The sequence below is a fragment of the Ochotona princeps genome, chromosome 26, assembly GCF_030435755.1.
Source record: "Ochotona princeps isolate mOchPri1 chromosome 26, mOchPri1.hap1, whole genome shotgun sequence".
NCBI classification, from domain to species: domain Eukaryota; kingdom Metazoa; phylum Chordata; class Mammalia; order Lagomorpha; family Ochotonidae; genus Ochotona; species Ochotona princeps.
The window spans coordinates 21392907-21406756 of record NC_080857.1 but is presented as its reverse complement, the minus strand read 5'-3'; the positions used below and the strand labels follow the sequence as shown (position 1 = coordinate 21406756).

General features: G+C 50.0%; 1 protein-coding gene across 1 annotated transcript in view; it reads right to left on the bottom strand.

Annotated features, from left to right (window-relative positions):
* Positions 1-13850, bottom strand: part of MAP3K9 (mitogen-activated protein kinase kinase kinase 9) — a 68318-nt gene that overhangs the window by 23767 nt on the left and 30701 nt on the right. Inside the window, exon 3 of the mRNA XM_004584433.2 lies at positions 1580-1760. Within this exon, the coding sequence (XP_004584490.2) occupies positions 1580-1760 (181 nt within the window). The remainder of the gene's footprint in view (positions 1-1579; positions 1761-13850) is intronic.

Below are 13850 nucleotides of genomic sequence, written 5' to 3'. Positions count from 1 at the left end.
TTTTTGGCTGATAAAAATGTCCCAGAAATAGGGATGGGTGGGAGGTTGGGTAGGGCTTTTCCCTTTGTTTCTCCTCTGACCCCAGATACAGGGAAAAATGATAATATTAGTGTGGAAACAATGGTATTACCCACTTTCACCCTGTAGCCCTTGATCCAAACTAATAAAAAAATTTAATTAATTTAAAAAATTGTTATGCAACAACAAAAAAAATGTCCCAGAAGAAATAGACACTGGCCATAGTGGGTTGAGTCTTGGCCTTGAACAGGTATGGCCATGTCCTAGTACCTGGGATCTGCAGTTGGGATAGAACCTCCCCTGAGGCTCTGGACAATGTGTCCTTGTCACATGTCTGGTCTGCAGAACTGCAAGAAATGAATTTCTAGGCAATCAAGGCACAACCACTGACTTCTATGCTTTTAAGTATATAAGCAGTGAACTTTACAGCATATGAATAATATCTCAATCAAATTAGTTTAAAGGGCCCGGAGTGGTGGCCTAGCAGCTAAAGTCCTTGCCTTGAACATGCCAGGATCCTATATGGGTGCTGGTTCTAATCCCGGAGGCCTCGCTTCCCATCCACCTCCCTGATTATGGCCTGGGAAAGTAGTTGAAGACAACACAAAGCTTTGGGACCCTGCACCTGTGTGGGAGATCTGGGGGAAGTTCCTGGCTCCTGGCTTTGGATCAGCGCAGCTCTGGCCATTGTGGTCACTTGCGGAGTGAATCATTAGACAGAAGATCTTCCTCTCTGTCCTTCCTCTCTGTATATCTGACTTTGCAATAAAAACAAATCTTTAAAATGACAAAAACAAATAAGTTTTAAAAAAAGTATATACACACATGCACATACGTAACCTCATGGACTAATGTGCAGTGTAACCTAACGTCTTGGCTTTTGCATGTCAAAGTGATGACACGGTCCCAAACCCACCAGGATCTATATAGCTGCTCATGCCCTCAGTGGAGACAAGACTGCTTGGATCCATGTCCTTGTTCTCTCCTGGACTGACATTAACTAGGGTGACATTTCACCAGGTCTAGTCCGTGGCCCTGCAGTTCTTGCTGCAAGCCTGGGATCCATCTCTTTCCATTTCTAAACCAAGGTCCAACAGACAGAGCTGTGACTAACAGATTAACTAACTGGACTGACCTTTCTTATAGACCAACCAAGAAGAAACAGACAGTACAAGGGACATTCTTCAGTTCAGGAGCTGTGCCCTAGGTTGGTTAGCCCCCTCCTTAAGTCCAGCAGGAACAGCCACTTGGAACCCAGCACACTGCTGAGTGAGCCAGGCTGTTCTAGGTTAAGTGCCCGCATCATCCTACAGCCAAAGATGGGAGTACACCTTGCCCCTGAATCTTCTGGCCTTCTCTGGGGAACAGACACTGCCCTGGAGGACTGTACCTGCCTCAGCACTAGAGGGTACATGAAATCACAGGAAACTGTCGCCTGGCAATGTGGCAGTCAGCCCTGATTATTCGGGAGGGCTCTCCCAGTACAGTTTCATTACTTCCAGCTCTGAAGCACACACACAGTCACAAAAGACCTGGGGGACACTGTCCCTGTGGCCCTTACCTCCACACGTCGCTGCCTTTGGAAAACATGGAGGCGCGAATGACTTCTGGAGCCATCCAAGCGTAGGTCCCTGCCGCACTCATCTTCGTGGTTCGGTGCCATTCCCGAGCCAGACCAAAGTCCGTGATCTTCAGAATCTTGTTGCTCAGGTCTCCATTTTCCACCTTCTGAAGGATCAATACTGGCCAAGGAAATGAAAGCAGGAGAAACTGGAGAATTCATAAGATACAGAACCCTACCATCACTGGCCGCCTCTCCCACAGGCTCCATGGCTCAGCTGCCCCAGATCCAGGGTTGCAACGGCTGCAGTTTGGCCAGTCGGAAGCCAAGAGCAAGGAGCTTCCTCCAGGTCTCCCACATGGCTGCAGGGGCTCATGCACTTGGGCTATCTTCTGTTGCCTTTCCAGGTGCATCAGCAGGGAGCTGGATAAGGAGTGAAGCAGCTGGGATTCGAACCAGCATCCACATGTGATGCTGGTGCCACAAGCAACGGCTTTACCACTATGACATGGGTGCCAACCCCAGGAGCCACAACTTCTGAAACTCCTGCATTTTCATGCCATTCATTTCACAGTCATCATCTTTAATCCTCACAAGAACTTTAGGAAGTATGTACTGCAGGTTAAGCACTTTCAGACTGAAAATCCAAAATGCTTCAAAATCCAAAACAAACATCCTGCTGACAGCTCTGCCAACTGCTGTGACAGCACAGCTGCAAGGCTCACCATCTGGTGGGGCTTCCTGTCTGCCCAGCAGCCCCGACCTATATCTATTCACAGATCACAGAAGCAGGGGCACAGGGCATCTCCAACAGTTGAGACAATGCTGGGCAGCACCCAGGAGCCTCTCGACATTATTTTTGCATAACTGTAACTTATTTGAGAGGCAGAAAGACAGACAGCACTCCTTTCACCAACAATGGCTACTAGGCCAGGCCAAAGCTGAGAACGTAATCCAGCTCTCCCACGTGGCTGACAGGAGCCGTATCACTTCAGCCACCACCTGCTGCCTCTCAGGGTCTGCGCTGCTAGGCAGGGTAGGAAGCTGGAGTCAGGAGCCTGAGCTTGGCTTCCAACCCAGGCACTCTCATATGGTATGCTATGTCTCAACAGATAAGCTGAACACCCACTCCCTCTGTATTACTGTAACTCTTGAGAAGTGTGACTGTCAAAACCCATGCATAATCCAGAAATTCATTCCCATCCACAGAGAAGTGCTGATCAACTAGCAGTCAGAGGTGCACACATGTTCACACGTATGATGATGTGAACATGTCCTGGGAGGGAAGAATTTGGGCCCTGCAGTAGTTATTCCCTGGGTCTTGTCTCCCACATCTTAACCATGACGCCCTGCAGTATGGAAGCCGCACCCTGGCTCTCCTAACACAGTAGCTGAGGCCCCCATGACAGTCCAACCACGGGAGACAACTTGACTTTACAAAGAGCAAAGCCAGGGCTGGTAAAGCTCCCAGATGGGTGTCAGTTCAAGTCCTGGTTACTTCATTTCCGATACAGCTCCCTGCCAATGTGCCTGAAAAGCATTAGAGGATGGCTCAAGTGCTTGGGTCCCTGCACCCATGTAGGAGACCTACAGGAAGCTTCTGGCTCCAGACTGCAGCTTTAGCTACTGCAACCATTTGGAGAGTGAACCAGCAGATATAATACCTTTCTCATCTACCTTCCAAATAAATAAACGAATAAATGTCTTTAAAAAAAGTGGAACCATCAACTGATTCGAGTGCTACCAGTACCACCAAGGAACTCTATGTGAGCAGGCAGGCCCTTGGACACATGGATGCCAAGCTTCCATTTCACAAGCAGGGGTACCCCAAAGTCTCTAAGCACAACCTGTAGTGGGCTCGACACTGAGTCCCTGGAACTCAGGATACAGGACTTCAGAGGACTTCAGGACTCACCCCTGCCTTCAGTGCACGTGCTGTGTGTGGGCCAAGGTGCCTACTGGTGACGGAGGACATTGGAACAGATAGATGCTGGCGCCATCTTCTATGGCCAGCCACTGTGTGTCAGGGTAACCCCAAGTGCCTTCCTGCCAGGTCTGCCCTCAGCAAGGGCTCCTGTAGGGTGGCCAGGCCTCTGGAGGTTCTCATCTGTGCCTCTGTCATGGATGCTTGCCTCAGAAGGCTCTCCGAGAGCTCCAACCTGCCAGTATCTCAAGAAAACCACTGCGACAGTAGTGCTCTGGGTACCAGGAAGGGGTGTGTGTTTTGCGGGGTATGAGTCTTTGAGGGCAGGCAGGTCTCCACTCTGCTGTGTGCATCTCACCCCCAAACACTGATCTGGCTCTTGTGCCACACGCTTCTCAGCAGTCAGTAGTACCAGGGCTGTTGGGCAGCTCTGGGGTTGGAAGAACAAGAGGAAAGAGCCACTCCCTACGCCCAACAGATGGAGCCTCCTGCCTACAAGCCCTGGCCACACCCTGACAGCCCTCCCCAGCCCAAGCTGCCAGCATCCTGAGACAGGACAGACTTCCCATGCCTTGGGAAGATGGGGGCAGAGACAGCAAGGAAAATAAAAACAAAAACCTTTCTTAACCTCATTCATTGAAGAAAAAAAATTCCAGGCTATTCCAGGCCTTTCTCTCTCTTGCCCTTCAAGTTGCCAGGTGAGTCACACACTAGAGCCCACCACTCCCTTGGCAGAGGCTGTCAGCAGCTGTTGACCCTCAAATGGGAGATTCGCAGTGAACCCTTCCCCTCACATATCCAGTGGGGTTCAGGCCTGTCACCTCTGCCATCCGGGTGGCTAGGACAGGGAAGTAGAGAAGGAGACAATGTTCCATGGCACTGTCTTGTCAGACGGCTCAGAAGGATAGCGGGATGATAGGGGATGAGAAGAAGCAGTCACGTACATCTGCCTTTAGGTGTTACAGGTGCCGCCCAGGGCTTCATCCCCACCCCTGGTGCTTCCCACTCAGCTGTCCTCAAATACACACCCTGACGGCTCAGGTCCCTGTGGTGCTTAGCGCAGGCCAGGGCCCTCACTTCAGCAGAGAGACAAGGCAGTAGGCAGAAGCCAGTGAGAATCCCGGCCCAGGGTGCCAGGCAGGAACCATGCCCTTCAACACTGGCATCCATCAAGCCTCTCTTCCCACTGACAACCAAAGCCCTGGTTTGTAAGAACTTGGCTTCTTCTTGTAGTCTTTGGAAAGCTGAGATGAAACTCACATAAACAGAAAATCAACCATTTGAAAGGAAACAGCACAGAGGCATTTAGCACCGTCACAATGTGCAGCCTCTGCCTAATCCCCAAACATTCCCAGCACCTCTAAAGGAAACCACATACCCATTAGTACCTATTCTCCGTTCTGCCCTCCCTCCAGCCCCTGGCAACCACCAGCCTGCTTTTTCTCTAGGGAGTTGCCTATTCTGCTGACTTTAAAAAAAAAAAAAATATATATTTATTTACTGGATAAAAAAGGATGAGAGAGAGAGGAAGATAGGGAGGGAGGGAACAACAGAGAGGGAGAGAGAGAAAAAAAGAAAGAAAATTCCCATCCACTGGTTCATTCCCCTGATGGCTTCGACAGTCAGGGCTGGGTCAGCCCAAAGCCAGAAGCCCAGAACTGCATCTGGATCTCCCCCAGGAGTGGCTGGGGTCTGCGTTTTTGGGTCACCTTCTGCTGCCTCCCCAGCCACGTCAGCAGGGAGCTGGAGTTGAGGTGCAGCAGCCAGGACTCAAGCAGGCACTCAGAACATGGGAGGCTTAACCCGCTGCACCACAGTGCTGGCCTCTGCTAACTTCATATGAAAACATAAACGTGCCACATACGATAGGTAATATGTCACAAATGATGGGTTTTAGGTCACTTCTCTGTAGGTTATATCAGTACTTCATGTATTCTCATGATTGAGAATATTCTCTTGCATGTACATACCATAACTTATTTAATCCACTTGTCCACAGATAGACATTTGGGTTGTTTCTCATTTTTGGCTACTGGCAACAGGGCCGTTAGGAACACATGTGTATACATGATCTGTGCACATGCTTAATTTTTACTCTAAACCTAAGAGTAGAACTTCCGGCCACACGGTAATTTTATGTTTAGCTTTGTGAGGAAGCGCTCAATTTCTCCATCGCAGCTGAGCTACTTCACATTTCCAGCAGAATAAGAGGGCTCCAGTTTCTCCCCAGTCTTGCCAGCCCTTGTTTTAATCAGTTCTCTTGTTGTCTCTACTGCTCTACACACGAGAGCCAAGGCCTACTCAGTGCATTCTCAGGGGAAATGGGAAAAGTAACCTTTCTTTCCAACTCAAGATGATGCTTCTCCAGATGATGCTGGGCCAACTGGATGGCCGTATGCGGAAGAACGAAGTTGGACCCCTTTCTCATGCATACAAAAATGAACGTGAGGGCCCAGTGCGATGGCCTAGTGGCTAAAGCCCTCGCCTTGAATGAGCCAGGATCCCATATGGGCACCAGTTCTAATCCTGGCAGCCCCGCTTCCCATCTAGCTCCCTGCCTATGGCCTGGGAAAGCAGTTGAGGATGGCCCAAAGCCTTAGGACCCTGCACCTGTGTGGGAGACCTGGAGGAGGTTCCTGGTTCCTGGCTTCGGATGGGCGCAACACCAGCCGTTGTGCTCACTTAGGGAGTGAATCATCACACAGAAGATCTTCCTCTCTGTCTCTCTTCCTGTCTCTATGTATCTGACTTTGCAATAAAAATAAATAAATCTTTTTAAAAAATGATCTTGAAATGGAGGAGATCTAGATAGAAGAGTTTGAAGGATAAAATCCCTGAGAGAAAGCTTTGGGACAAATATTTATGATTTGGACATAACGATAAATTCTTAGATATTACACCAAAAGTATGAAAAGCAAAAGGGAAAAAAATAAAGTGGACTTGATCTAGGTGAAACATTTTTATACACCAGTAGGATTATCCGATGAGAAAAAAGCTCATAGAACAGGAGAAACTTGTAAGCCATCGATTTAATAAGGGTCTAATATCTGGTATAATACTAAAACAAGCTGGACCAAGGTGGGCCCGCGGCAGGGTGGCAGAATAGACAGGAAAAGATGGATTTGAACTACGGACCTGGTGGTTAACCAGACGTCAGAGCCTGATGGCTCAGGGAGAGGCATCCAGCCTTTCAGACTGGGGTGACAAGGAGAATGGGGTGCCACTAACTGTGGCGTTGAGGAAAGAAGCTTCTACAGATTGGGGCTGAACAGGAAAGGCAATGCAGTGGCACAGCACATAGCACGCAGAGCACCTGTCACACACCAGGCTCTCAGAGCACCACGGTTACAAGGACGATGATGACCGAGTGTCCTGAACACGGCTGGAAACCATGGGATTCAGCACTGGAAGCAAGGCCCGACGCACAGCCACCACCAGGACACATGTGTTGTATAAATAAAGGGAAAGGTTGATTAATAATGACAGATAGTCATGATGGTCGCTGACTATGTAGTAGCACCATGTGACTGCTGATGTCACCTTCAGTTTCAAGTCAAGCCCGTGAAGCAGGCGTAATTACCTCCCTGTGCTCACCCAGGCCAGAACAGACAGCTGTATGTTGTTCAAGTCAGTCGTCCAGTGACAGAGGGACAGGGACAGGGACAGGCATGGAATTCAGAACTGTGTGACATCACAGCTACCCTGGTGTTGGGCCATCCATGAAGGAATCCACCGGGTTTCTAAGGCCTGCACCTTTCAGCTGTCGCTGGTGAACAAATCTCCACTATTCTTCTCCATGAATTCTTCCTTCAGTATCCCAAACCAAAGCCACACAATTGATTGAGCCTTACATGCTGGTACTTTACAAACTTTGTGGGAAAAAAACACAATTTAAAGACAAGCTTAGTTGGGTATAAAGTATTTTTTTAATCTACGCAGGTTTTTTTTTTTCATATTACACACTTTCCAGAAACTTTCTGAAGACCGCACGCAAGTATGGGTGATTTTTTTTTTCTTGGCACCAAAATAAGCTTATCTTTTAAATGCATATTCCACAAACAGTTTGAAGTACCGGTGGGTATGCTTCTTCTAGTCAATGCCAACTCAAGCATTGAGCGTGTCTCATCAACTGCCCCAGATTGTAATGGACTGTGACTCCCGGAGGGCAAAACCCTCAGCACTCTGCTGGGGCCCACACCACTCATTCCACAGCAGGGGGCTCTCTGACAGAACTCAGCCCCCACTGCTCTGAAGGAACAGGTGCCTCTCCTCCAGCCATCTGCTCCACCAGCCCCATCCTACTGCTGCCAGAAGCTGGGCAGACCCTTTGGGGCAGACTGGAGGGAAAGTAAGGCCTCAGTCAGGGGTTCCACAGTGACTAACTCACCCAGGTGCTGTAAGACGTGGCGGGGGATACACAGGGAAGGCAAGTTGCAGATTCTACTTCAAAAGCCTTCTACAAAGAATAATACACAGAGCCCGGCGGTGTGGCCTAGTGGCGAGAGTCCTCACCTTGAACACGCCAGGATCCCATATGAACGTCAGTTCTAATCCCGGCAGCTCCACTTCCCATCCAGCTCCCTGCCTGTGGCCTGGGAAAGCAGACGAGGACGGCCCAATGCTTTGGGACCCTGCATCCGCGTGGGAGACCTGGAGGAGGTTCCTCGCTCCTGGCTCCGGATCGGCACAGCACCGGCCGTTGCGCTCACTTGGGGAGTGAATCATCGGACGGAAGATCTTCCTCTCTATCTCTCCTCCTCTCTGTATATCTGACTTTGCAATAAAAATAAATAAACCTTAAGAAAAAGAGAATAATACACAACAGAAGGGACAATGCGTGCATAAATAAAGGCCAGCAACTTAAAAATGGCCATTTCTCAGAAGACATACAAATGGTCAGCAGGTATATGAAAAGATGTTCAGGGCCTGGCGACATGGCCTAGTGGCTAAAGTCCTCGCCTTGAAAGCCCCGGGATCCCATATGGGCGCTGGTTCTAATGCCGGGAGCTCCACTTCCCATCCAGCTCCCTGCTTGTGGCCTGGGAGAGCAGCCGAGGACAGCCCAATGCTTTGGGACACTGCACCCGCGTGGGAGACCTGGAAGAGGTTCCAGGTTCCTGGCGTCGGATCAGCGCGCACCGGCCCGTTGTGGCTCACTTGGGGAGTGAATCATCGGACGGAGGGTCTTCCTCTCTGTCTCTCCTCCTCTCTGTATATCTGACTTTGTAATAAGAAAATAATAAAATCTTTTTTTAAAAAAAAGATGTTCAAAGCTCGCTAAGCACCAGGGAAATGCAAATCAGAACCACAGCGAGAAATCAGCCACAGGTGTTAGAAAAACAAGCCCCGGCAAGGATGTGGAGAAAAGCAAATCCTTAGACACCATGGGTGCAGAGTGTAAACCAGTACAGCCATTGTGAGAAACAGTACGGTTCTTTCAAAATTAGAAGAACCAGGATGGGCATTTGGGATGCAGTTAGTTGAAAGACACTAATTGGGACACTCAGATCCCATATGGGAATGCTTGGGTTCCAGCTCTACTCCCAAATCCAGCTTCCTACCAACGTGTGCCCTAGAAAGCAGCAGAGGATGGCTCAAGCACTTGAGTCCCTGCCAACCACATGGGGGGCCTGGACTGAGTTCCTGATTTCCAGCTTCAGCTGAGCTCAGCTCCAGCCATTGCAGCCACCGGGGGAGTGAAGCACAGACGGGGGGGGGGGTCTCGATTTCTCTCTGCAAAAAAAAAATGTGCAACTATCATCTTACTCCAAAATCCCACTGCTAGATATTTACCCGATCAGTATGCCAAAGGGAGATGTGTACTCCCAAGTTCACTGCAGCGTTATTCACATTAGCTAAGACATGGATTCAACCTAAGTGTCCATCACCAGTAACAGGATAAAGAACACACAGTGTATCCATATGATGGAATACAGCCACAAAAAGATGATGAAACTCTGTCATTTGGCAACACATGAAGGATACCCTGACACATGTATTAATACCCTGATACATGATGTTTTCATACACATGGATTAAAACATCATGTGGTGCCCTGTAAATTCAAATAAAGTTTCTGAAAACTCAGTAACCTAGTACACTATTCTTGATGATCAGGACACCATCTATATCCCCATTTACCTGATATTTTTCTTTAAAGTGACTTTTAAACGGCTTAAAAGAACAAAATCTGTAAACTATTGTAAATGGGAAAGCCAAATAGTCTCCTAACACTAGGTAACCTGTAAAAGCAAATGGAGGGCCCGGTGGCGTGGCCTAGCGGCTAAAGTCCTCGCCTTGAAAGCCCCGGGATCCCATATGGGCGCCGGTTCTAATCCCGGCAGCTCCACTTCCCATCCAGCTCCCTGCTTGTGGCCTGGGAAAGCAGCTGAGGACGGCCCAATGCTTTGGGACACTGCACCCGCGTGGGAGACCCGGAAGAGGTTCCTGGTTCCCGGCATCGGATCAGCGCGCATCGGCCCGTTGCGCTCACTTGGGGAGTGAATCATCGGACGGAAGATCTTCCTCTCTGTCTCTCCTCCTCTGTGTATATCTGGCTGTAATAAAATGAATAAATCTTTAAAAAAAAAAAAAAAAAAAAGCAAATGGAAAGGCAAATGAATGTTGAGTTTCAATAGACCCTGCTGCTGGTCCGAACCCGAGGCTGCTTTCTGTGTTAAGACAGGAAAGCCTAGACCCATCAGGGAGGAACGAGAGGCAAACCAACACCAAGTGGGCCTGCAATCTTCAGCTACTGAGGCAGAATGACACTACTTACTGTACACCACCGCAATGACCCCAAAGCCACCCCCTGCGGGAAGGCCTGAGGGACAAGTGTGGATGGGGTGGCCCCAAAGAGCTTTGGGAATCTGGCTTACCATCATTTAGCTGGAGTCTGGTCTCTCAGAACTTGGCATAACCCCAAGACACTCCTGCATTAGGTCCTAATGGTCAATCTAGCTTTAGCTGATGACTTATCATTCTGAATCCCTCATTTATTATTCATCTCCATTAGCATGAGACGCTGGGATCTGCTCAATGCTCACCTTGGCACCAAGGATCCTGTCCCCAGGCATTCAGCTAGTCTAGCTGAGTCAGTGCCCTCTCTCCCAGATGAAGCAATGGTGTAACTGTTCAGAAGGGTGTACTCTGTCTGGTATGATCTCTCACTCTCTCAGAAGTTTCGTGTTAAGTATCTTACGCACAAAAAACTGCATAAAAATGTACATGTGCTGAGCATGAAACCCACCGAGAGGCGCTCCCCCCCTCCCCCCAGAAGTCTCACGACGTTGACAGGCTTACTCCCTCTTTATGAGCTCACCATCTGTGTACATATCCTTAAATAAAATAAGGTACAGTTTTGAACCTGCTGAGTCGGGTGAACATGAAGTGGCATGTGACAGCTCCCCATGGCTGCCATCACGAGACAGCACAGGGCCGTTGTGTAACCCAACACAAACATGGTCACGCACGAAGTCCAAACTCCTGGGGCCAGTAGGGCCATGGCCTCTCCAGGGGCTCTAGGGACAATCCTCCTTGCCTTGTGCGAGGAACATGTCTGTTCCACGGTGTTATTCCCTTTGGCTCTTCTTACAAGAACGCTGGACACTGGATTAAGGCTCATCCTAGTCTAGGATTACATCTACAAAGACTCCATTTCCAAATTTTACCATATTTGTGTAGGCCCATTTTTTTGGTGAGAAGGTTAGACAAAGAAAGAAGACAAGACAGGAAAGGCTCAGGAGCGGACCAGAACTTCTGAGCAAAGGGAGGAGTGTGTCACGGAGGGTGTCCTGGGGTCGAAGCTGATCCCCTTGGGCTGCCCAGCTCCCAGAGAGCAGGTCCTCTTCCAAACGCTGCCAGGAAGACAGAGATGGGAGGGTAGGCCCTGATCCATGGAGAGGGCAGGCTCGGCACGACAGACTCTGTCCCCAACAACCCTGCGTTTGAGATGAGGTGCTCAGAACTTGCATGGTGTGTGATGGGATGAGTCCAGAAACTCTGACTTACCCCTCAGTCGATGAGGCAGCAGTATGGAATAGCAGAGGAAGAGACACACAGGACCCGACTCTCCTTCTGCATTGTTCGGTTATTTATTTGAAGGGCAGAGAGTCACAGACTGAGATCTTCCTCCTACTGCTTCAATTCCCCAAATGCCCACACCAGGCACGGCTGTGCCAGGCTGAAGCCAGTATCCCAGAACTCCAATTAGATTTCCTTTGTGAGTGACAGGGACCCAAGTATGGAGCCATCACCTGCTGCTTCTCAGTGTGTCCATTAGCAGGAAGCTGGATTGGAAGCAGAGCTGAACCCTGAACCAGGGCACTCCAAGAGGAGATGAAGGCATCCCAAGCAGTGTCTCTGCCGCTGTGCCAAACACCTGCCCCCAATGGCATTGCATCAATCTCTACCACAGCTTCTTCACTTTAGCACCTCCTATGCCCCAATTCAAGAGGCACGCACTTCTGCCAGCTCCTACCTTTCTCAGCGGTCTGTGGTAGAACTGACTGGTTCTTTGCTTTCCAGAGAGCCAATTTAGAGATTTGTCGCTAATAATCCAACACCTTCCATCTGTGTCCAGCTTCCAAAACAGTTGCTATTGTCTCCTCCTGCTTAAACCCTGTGCATTTGCTGCGCTCTCAGCCAGCATTCAGGAGGCAGCGACCTCTGCTGCCATGCACAATCTACCACCCTACCACAAGACTCCTCTCCCCTTCGGTTTTATGTGATTAAAGGAATCTTGCAAGGAGGAGGCCTTTGCTCTGACATCAGAGGGCCTGATGTCAGGGCCTGCAGTCAGCCCCGACTCCTGATCCTACTAACGCAGCCCCTGCGAGGTGGCAGCGATGGCTCAAGACGCTGGAGCTCTGCTGCCCACATGGGAGGCACGGGCTGTCTCTGGTTCTCAGTTTCAGCCCTGGTTTTTCTTATGTACCTGGGAAGTGAACCAGCACATGGGAGCTCACTCTCTCTGCTTCTCAACCAACCAAAAATTAATCAATTAAAATACAGAATTATACAATGGCTTCTCTCCCAATACACAACACCTGCCGAGAGTGAAGCAGAACAAGATGCCGGAGTGCAACGCCACGTCCACATCCCTGCGTGCTCTCCCACTTCAAAAGGAACAAACGGGAGACCGCGAGGGTGAGACCGAGTGCCGAGCTCTGGTTCCACACTGCATGGTCTTCCCCAGGTGCTCATGTCCCTGACCGATGACTCTGCCACACCTCCCAAAGTAGCGTCCATCTTTCCCTGTGGCAGGCACGCCACACCACCTGTCTGGGCTGAGGAATAGCTAACACCAGAGGCAAGGTGACCCTACCCCAGAGCAAAGCCCCTCCGGGGGGATACAGCCAGCCCTTAGGGTGCCTGAGCTGCACCGGAGATCACTGCTTCCTGCAGCAGGCTGTCTCTGGGAGAAGACGGAAGGTGATCCCGGACACCCCCACCCCGCAACACAGCAACTGCCAGCACAGAACAGGCAGGCAAGGCCCACCAGCAGGGAGCAAGCTCATGACTAGTGCACACCACAGCCCATCCTGGCCCAGCCCTCTGCCTACTCCACCCCTTCAGGCCAGACTTGCTTACTGAGACAGTGACTCACCACCTAGATGGCATGCGCTCAGCAGAGGAGTGCTGTCTGCTGCTCCGGGATGCCAGAGAAGCTGGCAGCCACTGAAGCCCGGCCAGGACTGGCACCATCAGCAGAGCTGCCCTGTACAACCCTCTGTGCTCCTCACAAGCCTGAAGCAAGGCAACCGGAAGGGGGAGATGGGGTTTAGGGAGATAGAGGATCCAGGATCCCTGTTCATGCAGAAGATGGCAGGAAAGCAAGTAAGTGCGCCAAGCACCCGGTGAAGGCACAGCATTCACCACGGCGACCTCCTCTTGTGGCTCAGGGCAAAGCCAACAGCCTCCCTTTCCGTTCAAGTTGACTATTCTATTCCATTTTTATTTATTTGAAAAGCAAATTGAGAGACAGGACAGAAAGAAATAGCTAATACTGATGGGTGTCTTAGTGGTGGGAGACAACAGGCAGACTGACTTAAATCTATACTTCTCTCACCCTGTCAACAGCACTTGAAGGCAGGTGACATTCCCATGCCTGCTGTCAGGTGTGCAGGCTGACATTCAGACAGGCTGGTCTACGGATGGGGAGAGGCAGAGCTGGGATATAACCCCCATCAGAGCAAAATTATCTAGCCAGGGTGATAGCCATTACCATGCCATAACACACAACTCCTTCAGGGAAAGCTTGTAAACGGGTGTGCACCACAGAACCTGTGCACATTTGGAAATCAGAAGCTTAAACGCAATCACTTTCTGCACCCATGGTTAAAGACA